The 12,652-nt window shown below is 37.4% G+C and overlaps 1 protein-coding gene across 4 annotated transcripts in view; it reads right to left on the bottom strand.

The window, feature by feature from the left end:
- Window positions 1-12,652, bottom strand: part of ANO3 (anoctamin 3) — a 486,839-nt gene that overhangs the window by 89,293 nt on the left and 384,894 nt on the right. For all 4 annotated transcript variants that reach the window (XM_081543183.1, XM_081543186.1, XM_081543185.1 and 1 more), the window contains 2 exons: window positions 12,191-12,325; window positions 3,607-3,703 (listed from right to left, as the gene is read on the bottom strand). In XM_081543183.1, the coding sequence (XP_081399309.1) occupies window positions 3,607-3,703; window positions 12,191-12,325 (232 nt within the window). The remainder of the gene's footprint in view (window positions 1-3,606; window positions 3,704-12,190; window positions 12,326-12,652) is intronic.

Raw genomic sequence — 12,652 nt, 5'->3', positions numbered from 1 at the left:
GATGGACAGGGAGGCCTGGTGTGCTGCAGTTCATGGGGTCGCAAAGAGTAGGATACGACTGAGTTGCTGAACTGACTGACTGAACCAGTAAAAAACAAAAAATCACCAAATATTAATAACTATTATAAATAAGAGTAACTTCAAATAAGAGTTGAGTCATTTTTAGAACCCTGTGAAAAAACTATGCAGGACTCTTGTACCTAATGATTTCACCTTAAATGAGAAATCCTAACATAATGGGAATTGACACCTGTCCTTTGAAGAATATGCTGTTATCACTGGAATGACTTAATTGCAAATATTTCTCAACCCCCATACTTTTAAGTATCAAAAGCGAAAATAATCACCTAAGAAAATTTTAATGTCCTTAGATATTTTTATTATATAATGGGACTGCATTTTTCCTCAAATACACACTTGACATTATTAAGGGAATAATTACATGTGCACATGTATTTATTTATTTATGCACAATAATTACACGTAATATATGGCAGGTTTAATGTCCTGCTACTTTTCACAAGTGGTGGTTGATTCCATAAGGAATTTACCAGTTCCTAGATGAGGTGGCTAGGTGATCAGGTGACTAGATGAATTTAGATTGGTGGGCTTGTTTCTTTGCTAAAAATTTCTTCCCTTATTTCTGACACTGCCCATCTAGTAACCTCTAGCTGTTTAAATATATAAACTGATTTTAAAAGAAAATGTTTATTTCCATTTAATGAAGGAAGAGAAGTTCTGATTTTTAAAGTGTAAATCAAGTAACTACATTTTACCTTCACCAGAGGATCAAATACAAGACATAATGAAGATTTCACCCTGGTGGGTTTTATTTCTTGCATTGTTCCTTAAGGCAATATTGTCCTCTGCAAGTTAACATCTCCACCTACCTGATAATAGTTACTGAGTGAGATCTTCCTGAGTCATACCTACCCCTAGGTAAACTCTTTTCTCCAGAGTAACAGAGGAATGCAGATGCCACATAATGACAACGGCTCCCTAGATGTAGCATCTCCTTGGACAGCTTCTTCACTTTACCGCTCTGCCACATATGATTCTTATCTTTAGTGCTTGGATTTGTTGGTGTCCCTAAGGCTGTCATATATCTTTGAAATGCATGGGCAAAGGGAGGAACATGTGTCTATACATCTGATGACTCCAATACACTTGGCTTTTATAAAAAGTGTCAAGAAAATGCTTCCCCAAAACAAGACATCTTTGGGCAACATTTGAGAGAATTCATCACTAAGCACAGTTCAGAAATTAAATTATAAACAAAACAGATTTTTCCCATACCATGCATTCAAGAAAAATAATTCAGAAGCTAATCTTAGTAGGTTTTGGTCTCCTCAGTCAGTCAGTCAGTTTAGTCGCTCAGTCGTGTCCGACTCTTTGCGACCCCATGAGTCACAGCACGCCAGGCCTCCCTGTCCATCACCAACTCCCGGGAGTCTACCCAAACCTAGGAGGATCCTAAGTAGCTTTTGTTTTTATGTCCACCCTTGTCAAAAGTGATTATACACAAGCTTCTACTTCTGAACAGGGCTTCCCAGGTGGCCCTAGTGGTAAAGAATATACCTGCCAATTCAGGAGACATAAGAGACATGGTTTTGATCCTTGGGTCAGAAAGATCCCCTGGAGGAGGGTGTGGCAATCCACTCCAGTATTCTTGCCTGTTAAATTCCATGGACAGAGGAGACTGGTGGGCTACCGTCCATAGAGCTGGACACAACTGAAGTGACCTAGCACAACAGTTTTGAACAAGATGAAGTAACAGAGATTGACTTTACCCACATTCTGGAAATAACCAAATAATTCCCAAAATACATAATGCAACAGATTTCAAGATTGGATGTGAGAAGATGAAGGGCAGTGATCCCCAAGAGGTGGGAAACAATGGAGGTGAGCGTTATGGTTGCCTGAAAGAGTCACAAGAGTGCAAAGAGGGACAACCCAGACAGTGAGCATTAATGTGAGGAAACTAGCTGAGGACATAACCACCTGAAAGTATTAGAAGAAACAGTTTCAGGACCTCAGAGTCAGGCAGGAATAGGGCCTGTTCCCACCAGCCAGACTGGAAATCCTCATTATTCACAGTTCACTGGGTAGAGTACACAGAAAGATTTGGTTTTTATTGTGGGGAAAACTTAGTGCTAGAAAGAGCACCGATGTGAGGCTAACTCACAAATCCTAAAAGCAAGACCCAAAAGAATCAAATAATTTTCAAGTAACTAAACCACAATGAGCTCTCTCTGAAGATCTATTAGAACAGTTAGCATTAAAAAGACTGACTATCATGAGGACTAATGAGTATACGGAAAACTAGAACTCTCATACATCGCTGGTGGAAATGTAAAATGTGTAGAAATTCTGGAAAAAAAAGTTCTGCAGTGTCTTAGAAGGTTAAATATCTACGTATCATAAAATCTAGTCATTTTTATTCTAGGCATTTATACAAGAGAAATAACAATACTTGTCCAAACAAACATTTGTTGATGATGTTTATAACACCTTTATTTAATTTTGTAACAACTTAACCTCCCCCAAAATTATTAATATGAATGGATAATTATTAAGATTCATCTTAATTATTAAGATGAAGGGATAATTGAATTCTGATATAGCCATATCAAATACTCAGCAATAAAGAGGGAGGATTTACTGATAAATGTTATGACATGGATTAACCTCAAAATAATTATGTTGGGTGAAAGAAACTAGAAAAAATTCACACATTGTATGACTCCATTTACATGACAGTCTGGAAAATACAAATTTATCTATAATGAGAAAAATGTTTGCCTGAGCCCAGGGGTAGGATTTGGGAGGCAGGGATTACAAGAAATCAGGAGGAAACCTTTGGAAGTAATAGATATGTTCATTATCTTGACTGTGGCCATGATTTCACAAAAGCATATATTTGTATTTAAATGCATTCATTTATATATTTCAAATATGTACATTTTATTACACATTAACTATACTTTAATAAAACCATTTTACAAATGAATACTCATAATTATAAAATTGAAGTACATATTTCTCAAACTTGTATGCACCCTGAAATCACCTGGGAGTTTTTAAATTATGCTGATGCCTACGTTCCAAAACTAAAGATTCTAATTTAATTGTTCTGGGATGTGGCTTGGGTTTCAGGAGTTTAAAAAAATTCTTCAGGTGATTCTAATAGGAAGAAATTTGAGAACTTCAGGTATGTTACTTCATTTTTTCTCTGTCAAATTAGAAGTATTTAGATCTCATGCATCTTCATGGGAAGATACAAAGTTTACCACTGAAGAAGAAATAATCTTCTCCAAAAAAATAATCTGGATATCATTCCAAGTGGATGTTTTATGTCTGCGATGGCAATAAACACTTATAAAAACAGAGTAAGACCAAGATATTCTAATAAAATACATCCTTTTTATAACTGCCACAGAGTGATGTTTTATTCAGTTGTCAATTATACCATTTGTTGAAACTCTTGGGTACATTTAACTTTGATAGAAAGCAGTTTGCTGGAGGACTTTTTACTGCCTAGGTTCCCAGAAAAGTAGGAACAGGGCAGTAGAGGGCAGGGAGGGGAATGTGAGGGTCCACACTGACCTTGGCGTAGATACAGCTGTCGTTGAGTCTCTGCAGTGAGCAGTTCTTATCACAGAGAGGGCACATGAAGACTTCAGTGGCCTTGCAAATTTCTTGGCTTAAGAAATCAAGGAAGAAAAAGAAAGCATGAACCTCCACGCTCAGGAAGCTGCTTAGCCCCTATGGCCAATCCTATGGGAAGCAGTAGGGTGGGGAAGAAAAGAAGAAATGGAAATACTGGAGGAGTGGTGGACAGGGGAGGAAGAACTTGAATGACTCCAACCCAAATTTTTATAATTTTTGAGATACTGAGTTTGTTTGCTTCTTTAAGAAATCTCTGATCCAAGATACTTTAATGATAATAGGCCAATTTTATATTCAGGAGGCACTTGTGGGGCTTTGTTACAAGGATACTTTTCTACCTGATTTCATGGCATGTAGGACAATCTTGGGAGGAACACCTAAGAGTGTTTTAACCCAAATCACAGGCTTGGATGTGGCTGAGCTGGAATCACCTCTGACTATGCTGATTTTTCAGGTCTATAGATCTTTCCCCTGGTTTTCACTGCTTTACAATCACCAAAATGAGTAGCACCCATAATTCACATAATTTCACAACCCCTACTGCAGCCAATCAATGCATTATGGATTACTGAAATATATAATATCCTCTAATAGAATGTAACCTTGTAACATTTGCTTCTTGAGTTTATTGCTATCTTTTAAAAATCTCAGCATACTTTATAGATGACATCATGACATGAGCAGGGAATCAGTAACAATTTCTCAAAAGACTCACAGTCTGAGAGTTCACAGCAACCTGTTATTAGCTGTTTTATGCCTTTATCTGTCGTACCTGGCCCTTTCCCACCTGGTATCCCCTTAATAAATTGTCTTTAAGTAAATCTGCTCTAGAAATGTTGAAGGTAATATAAAGGCTTTTAAAACTATGTGTGGAAATACAACTGTTAATAAAAGTTTTGCTGTTTTCAAAATAAATAAACTCAAAGTAAAAAAAAAATGCATATCTATTTCAAATGCTGGATGTGTACAATCTCAAGCCAAAGTGGAAATGACTAGTAAATAATAACACTATACTGTAATTAACACCTTACAGTAACCAAAGATGGATTCATGTCCGTTAAGTTTAGTCCTCAATGCAATCTCCCGCAATGGTAATTTTCTCCACAACTAAGAGGAAGCCGATGTTTAAGTGATTTGTTTAAGGTCATAAGCTTACAAGAGATACTTGAAGGAACTGAGTTTAGGTTTTCCTGATTCTAGGTCCAGTTCTCCATAAACTACAACTCATCTAAAAGAGGGATAAGTTTATTTCATATTAAAAGGGACTTTCCTATCAAAAACTAATTTACTAATGATGATGATGGTATAACGAGTCTTATATAACTATAATTCTCCCACTTTCACATACATCTTATTGCTAGTAATCATGATGTCTGTGTGAAGTAGGGGGAAGCAGGTAAAATATACATTTTTAAAGCTCAGAAAAGAAGAGAGACGATTATACCTCCTCTTACTAATACTACTAATTTGTAGAAACAAGAAAAAAAAAAAAGAATTAACCCACGTCTTGAAGAAAATTCCTATTAAAATAGGCTTGCTATCATAATTCATTGTTTAAAAAATGTATAATGTGCCCCATATTGAAACCTCACACTAGAATGGTATTAAATTTGCTTTATACTACATCATCTTTCCCACCTTCCAAATAATCAAACAAAAGCACAGATGTATCAAAGCATCCAGTCTAGGATCCTAGTCATCAGAGTGAGCCTTATTTTTATGTCCAGAATTCTCAAACTCATTTTATGTAAGCTGCTCAAAGTTCCACTGGACAGATAACACAAAAAAACACTAAACAAGTTTTGCAACATTTTTTATCCTAAAATATGAAATTTGAGATGATTACAGCGTTCTTTCACTTAACCACTAGATGGAGAGAGAGTGCTCAAAGTGTTTCTTAATTTCTTCAAAATATACACCTGGCTTCTCTGGTAACTCCGCAGGTCAAGAATCCACCTGCAATGCAGGAGACCCCAGTTAGATTCCTGGGTCAGAAGATCCCCTGGAGAAGGGATAGGCTACCCACTCCAGCATTCTTGGGCTTCCCTGGGGACTCAGATGGTAAAGAATCCGCCTGCAATGTGGGAGACATGGGTTCGATTCTTGGATTGGGAAGATCCCCTGAAGGAGGGCATGGCAACCCACTCCAGCATTCTTGCCTGGAGAATTCCCACGAACAGAAGAGTCTGGCAGGCTATAGTCCATGGGGTTGCAAAGCGTCAGACATGACTGAGCGACTAAGCACAACATGATACAAACCACTGCTTGAAATGTGGCTTTCTTTTGTCTTCTATCTATTAGAAATACAAATCAAGGGCCATTCAAAGGAAATAATAACTATCATCAATTTATCATAATTACCACCTCCATCCATAAGGGAGGAGGGAGCAACTCGTCCATTCGGGGGTGAATGCCTGGACCTACTCCAGGGTCTTGGTGCTCCCTGTGATTCTGTTAACATGGCAAAGTACAGAATAAGATGTGTGGTGATGTCCATTTTGGGGAAATCTGATAATATGAAAGTAAGTTTAAAGGAAGGAAGTTTGGAAACATGAGTAAAACATGGATTTTAGAATAAGATATACTTGTCAAGGAATAAGTAAATGATAAGATGTTAAGCCACACCTGTTAGGATTGTTACTATCAAACAAAACAAACAAAATAAAGCAAAAACAACACATGTTGGCAAGGATGTAGAATATTTAGAAGACTTGAATATTGTTGGTGGGACTGTAAATTGGTGCTGCCACTATGAAAAACAATATGAAGGTTTCTCAAAAAATTAAAAATAGAACTTCCATTTAATCCAGCAATCCCACTTCTGGGTATATATCTAAAAGAACTGAAATCAAGGTCTCAAAGAGATATCTGCATCTCATGGTTCACTTCAATATTATTCACATTAGCCAAGGTATGGAAATAACCCAAATATCCATCCACAGATGAATGGATAAAAAGGTGGAATAGACATATAACAGAATACTAGACTTAAAAAAAGGATAGTCTACCATATGCAACAACATGGATGAACTCGAAGGACATTATGTTAAGTGAAATAAACTAGTCACACAATAACGAATACTGTGTAATTGCACTTATATTAGGTATCTTAAAAAACTCACTCATAGATACAGAGTAGAATTGTGGTTGCCAGGGAGTAATGGAGCGCAAATGGAAAACTGCTCTTCAATAGGTATAAAGTGTCAGTTATGTGGGATGCGTAACCTCTAGAGATGTGCTGTCCAACACTGTGCCTACAGTTAACAATACTGCAGTGTGCACTTGTGTGTGTGTTAGTCACTCAGTTGTGTCCAACTCTTTGTGACCCTATGGGTTGTAGCTCACCAGGATCCTCTGTCCACGGGATTCTCCAGCCAAGAATACTGGAGTGGGTTGCCATTTCCTTCTCCAGGGGATCTTCCCGATCCAGGAATCAAACCTACGTCTCCTGCATTGCAAGCAGACTCTTTACTGTCTGAGCCACTAGGGAAGCCTGTGTACTTAAGCATTCTTTAAAAAATATATATTTATTTATTTTTGGCTGTGCTGGGTCTTCTTTGCTGCATGGGCTTTTCTCTAGTTGTAATGAGCAGGGGCTACTCTTTAGTTGTGGTGTGCAGGCTTCTCACTGCAGTGGTTTCTCTTATGGAAAGCATGGGCTCTAGGGCATGTGGGCTTCAGTGGTAGTGGGACATGGGATCAGTAGTTGTGGCTCCTGGGATCTGAGCACAGGTTCAATAGTTGTGATGCATGGGCTGAGTTGCTCGACTGCATGTGAGATCCTCCTGGACCAGGGATTGAACCCCTGTCTCCTGCACTGGCAGGCAGACTCTTCACCAGAGCCACCATGGAAGCCCCACTTAAGTGTTCTTTTTTATTTTTTAAATTAGTTTATTTATCTGTTTTTTAACTTTGCAATATTGTATTTGTTTTGCCATACATTGACATGAATCCACCATGGGTGTACATGTGTTCCCCTTCCAGAACCCCCCTCCCACCTCCCTCCCCATCCCATCCCTCTGGGTCATCCCAGTGCACCAGCCCCGAGCACCCTGTATCATGCATCAAACCTGGACTGGCAATTCGTTTCACATACGATAATTTACATACTTCAATGCCATTCTCCCATACCATCCCGCCCTCACCCTCTCCCATAGAGTCCATAATACTGTTCTATATATCTGTGTCTCTTTTGCTATCTCACATACAGGGTTATCTTTACCGATTTACTAAATTCCATATATATGTGTTAGTATACTATATTGGTGTTTTTCTTTCTGGCTTACTTCACTCTGTATAATAGGCTCCAGTTTCATCCACCTCATTAGAACTGAGTCGAATGTATTCTTTTTAATGGCTGAGTAATATTCCATTGTGTATATGTACCACAGCTTCTTTATCCATTCGTCTGCTGATGGGCATCTAGGCTGCTTCCATGTCCTGGATATTATAAACAGTGCTGCGATGAACATTGGGGTACACGTGTCTCTTTCAATTCTGGTTTCCTCAGTGTGTATGCCCAGCAGTGGGATTGCTGGGTCATATGTGTTCTTATTGCAATTTTTAAAATTTAGATATAGGCTTAACTTGCTAGATATTTCCCCCTGAGTCATCTACCACTCTGAGGATCAATTCTTCATCTCTAGTTGGAGATAATAGCCAAGTGGGATACTATTTCAGGAATACTGATAATGTGCCTCGCACATCATAGGCACTTGATAAACCAGTGAAGCTCTTATTGCTAAGGAGGTTGTCAGGAGAGGGTTTGAGAGGTCCTTTAAGACCCAACAGCTTTTGAAAAGCCGGCCAGTACTGATATTTCTTAGTGAGTTCTAATGCCAAAGAGGCAAGAAAGTTGTTTCTGTTCTTTGCCTTGGACCTGAAACCCAAAGCCTGAGAAGCAGGGACCATGTGTACCTGCTTGTTCATTTTCATATTCCTATAATATGTGCTCTACCTGACACAAATCTGACCCACTTGATTGTGTAAGACCAATATATATGTAAATATATGCTTGTACATGCACATACAAGAAATAATCTGTAACATGATTTTCACATAAGCAATTATCTGCAGAGCAGTTAAGAAATATGACCTTAATTTACATAAACACAACTGGTAGAAACATAATAAACACAACCTAATCTTCGGCTTTTCAACATTTTGTTACCTTGTAATAAACAGGAAAGAGCTTACTAAAATAAAACTGAAACAAAGCAACTCAAAAGTCCTGTGTCCTCTACCCACACGCCATGATAACACCTACAACTTAACCACGTCTGACACCTGGAATGGAAAAATTCAGTCCCATGAAATTTTGAAAGTCAAGATATTCAGTGATGCTTATCTTGATTTAGAATAGCAAGTCTGACAGGGTCTTAATTATAGTGTGACAGAAGTAACAGTAATATAATACCATAAAGTACAGAAGAAAAGAGTTTGCTAGTCTTTTAAAACACTCCTTGTGCTAAAGGTTAAAGAATACTTATCTCATACAAAAGGAGTCTAATTTTCTTCATTGGTACATAAATCAATAGGAACAGAAAATCTATTCCTTTCATTGCCTTTTGTTCATTTTCAGCTTCGAAAGTGTGGAGGAGGAAGTCTATAACACGTGTGAAAACTTTGTGAATATGTTCTCCATGGCATCAATTTGAACAGTAGCTAACTGCCTAAAAAACATTTTCTGCTCTTGTCAATTCATTTTAAAAGACCATTTCTCCAAAACCCTAAGTGAAGAGAAGTGATAGTTCCTCAGTCATGTCTGACTCTTTGCGACTCCATGGACTATACAGTCCATGGAATTCTCCAGTCCAGAATACTGGATTGGGTTGCCATTTCCTTCTCCAGGGGATCTTCCCAACCCAGGGATCAAACGCAGGTCTCCCGCATTGCAGGCAGATTCTTTACCAGCTGAGCCACCAGAGAAGCCCATTCTATCAAAAAACTCTATAACTAAAACATGAATTCAATAAATTTGCAGGATATAAAATCAGTATACAAATATCAGTTGTGTTTATATATACTAACAAAAAACTATCAATAAGAGAAATTTTTTAAAAATCCCACTTACAATTACATCATAAAGAATAAAACATTTAGGAATAAATTTAACCAAGGAGGCGAAAGGTCTCCTGAACATTATGAGACATTGCCAAAGGAAATTAAAGAAGACACAAATAAATGGAAAGATATTCTGTACTCCTGGATTAGAAAATTTCACACTGTTTAATGTCCATACCACCTGAAGAGACCTACAGATTAAATGCAATCTCTACCAGAAATTCAATGGTAATTTCGCAGAAACAGAAAAACCTATCCTAACATTTTTATGAAACCACAAAAATCCCAAACAGTCAAAGCAATCTTGAGAAAGAACAAAGCTGGAGGCATCACACCTGTGATAAGAATATTATAAAGGTATGATAATCATAACAGTAAATTACTGGCATAAAGGCAGATACATAGATCAATGGAACACAATAGAGAAACCAGAAATAAACCCACGTATATGTGGCCAATTTTTGACAAAAAGCCAAGTATACTCAATGGAGAAAGGACAGTATTTTCAACAAATGATGTTGGAAAAGAAGGATTCACACACAAAAGAATGAAACTACAGCTCTATCTTCCACCATGTACAGAAATTAACCCAAAATAGATTAAATATTAAACTTAAGACCTGAATCTGTGAAACTACTAATAGAAAACTTAGGGGGTAAGTTCCTTGAAATCAGTTTTGTCAGTGATTTATAGGGTTTGACACCGAAAGTAAAGGCAATAAATGCAAAAACAGCATGGGGTATGAATGTTTTCAGTGGGCGCATATTTATCCAGGAGGATGCTGCCTTCTAGACTGGTGGTGAGTTTGCAAAACTCTGAAATAAGACTGTTACTAGAAGAAACGCTTTTGAACATTAGGTGTTTGTTTTCATGCTAATTACCATTTGGCCTTCCTGAAGAACAAGGGGATTCTGAGATACCAAATCAAGGAATTTGGTTATGGAATAGGATTCAACTCTGGAACAATGAAAATATTTTGTTTTTAGGCAAAATTGTAACACAAATATATCTGCATTGTGTGTGTGTGTACGTGTGTGTGTGTGCATGTACACAAATATACAAAGAAAATTCAAGGAAATGCATTTTATGGTCCCATTAAATGTCACGATTGCTACCCAGTAGCACAGCCATGGTTAAAAGATGAACCAAAAGAGAAAAAAGTACTGAGCTTTTAAGGAGAGGAAAAATACTTTATCATATTTTGAATTGTATCATACAAGGTTGAACTTGATGAAATCCCTTTGGCACAGTAAATAGAACATGCTATTAAGAGGATTTTTTAATGCCAAGGTGACTCTTACTTCTGCTGAATAATATTATTGTGCGTGTTGTGTGCTCAATTGTGTCTGACTCTTTGTGATCCTCTGGTCTGTAGCCCGCCATCTCCTCTGTCCATGGAGTTTTCCAGGCAAGAATACTGGAATGGGTTGCCATTTCCTATTTCCTGGGATCTTCCTGATCCAGGAATTGAACCCACATCTCTTGCATCTCCTGCATTGGCAGGGAGACTCTTCACCACTGCACCACATGGGAAGCCTGAATAATTTGATATTGTTTCTATATCCAAATGTTGAGTCATTTAAACTTTAACAGAAAAAGCATCATTCTGATAAACATTTGTTATTTCTCAAAATCTTATTTACTACCATTTTGATATTTTAAGTTGATGCTCAAATCTTTTATAAATTCTATTCTTATAGAGAATAAAAAGAAAGTAGAAAGTGATTTTATGTTCTCATGACAGGAGACCACTTAGGATAGGATTTACGTACAAATTCACCTGCAATACAGGAGACGGGGAGATTCAGGTTCGATCCCTGGGTAAGGAAGAGCCCCTGAAGGAGGAAATGGCAACCCACTCCAATATTCTTGCCTGAGAAATCCCATGGAGAGAGGAGCCTGGTGGGCTACAGTCCATGGGATCACAAAAGAATTGGACACGACTAAGCAACTAAACAACAACAACAACAACATTTTGTTCAGATATCTTGAGCTATGTAAGATTCTCTCAAGTGCTGAAAGGAAAACTCATCTACAAGAGTGGTAGTGAAAGTTGTATGAAATGAAACAATGTGTTTGGAAGGTCTTTGTATATCTTAAGTGTTTAAAGAATTGTATCTATTACAATTATTTGAATTACTATATTGAGAGAGTATTTCAGACTACCAAAGACTATATGCAAATTTAAATTACATAGAATGGTCTATTGCATTGCTGAATTACTGATTACTGGTTAAATATTAGAAAGAGAAATTTGGCATAAAGAGAAACAGTCTTAGAACTTATCCAAGATAATCTGCATATAAAAAATAAGAATGGCCTTTTTATGGTGCCTCTCCTCTGCAAAAATAAAAACAAACAAATTGTAGTACCATCATTTATTTTTTAATCAGCATTATTATAAAGCTTTGATCTAATCAGAAGACCAAGTTTTTTAGTAAGTCTGTTAATAGCTTACCTTACTTGACTTGCATTCATTGTTAATATTCCATAGAAGAACACACACAAGCCAACTATGGCTGCAGGAATCAGCATTCCAGTATACCACCCTAGCCAAGCAAAGTATAATCCAATCTTCTCACCAAAGTACAGCCTGTGTGAGAAAGCAAATTCTTAGCTTACAGCAACCTAAGGAATACTACAAATATTAATGCCGCGCCTAATATGACTTTCAGATGGACAGTTGAGGTTCCAGCTCAGTTCCTCCTCAGCTCCATCTGGGATATCGTAATAGTCTTGCTTAATAAATCCAATGATGGTAATAGTTTGCTTTGAATATTGCCTTTATAGGAGCAATTTTGCAAAATCTATTTATTTCTGTGTCAAACTTCTTAACATGGCTCATAAAGCTTTTCATAAGCCAGTTCTTGCTTTTCTTCCTCCTCTTAGTAGAATCTTTTTTGTTTCCCCCACACAGAGC

The sequence above is a fragment of the Giraffa tippelskirchi genome, chromosome 11 (genome assembly GCF_054371585.1).
Source record: "Giraffa tippelskirchi isolate mGirTip1 chromosome 11, T2T-mGirTip1v1.2.pri, whole genome shotgun sequence".
NCBI lineage: Eukaryota > Metazoa > Chordata > Mammalia > Artiodactyla > Giraffidae > Giraffa > Giraffa tippelskirchi.
Note: the sequence above shows the minus strand (reverse complement) of the source record. Positions and strands in the feature narration are given on the sequence as shown.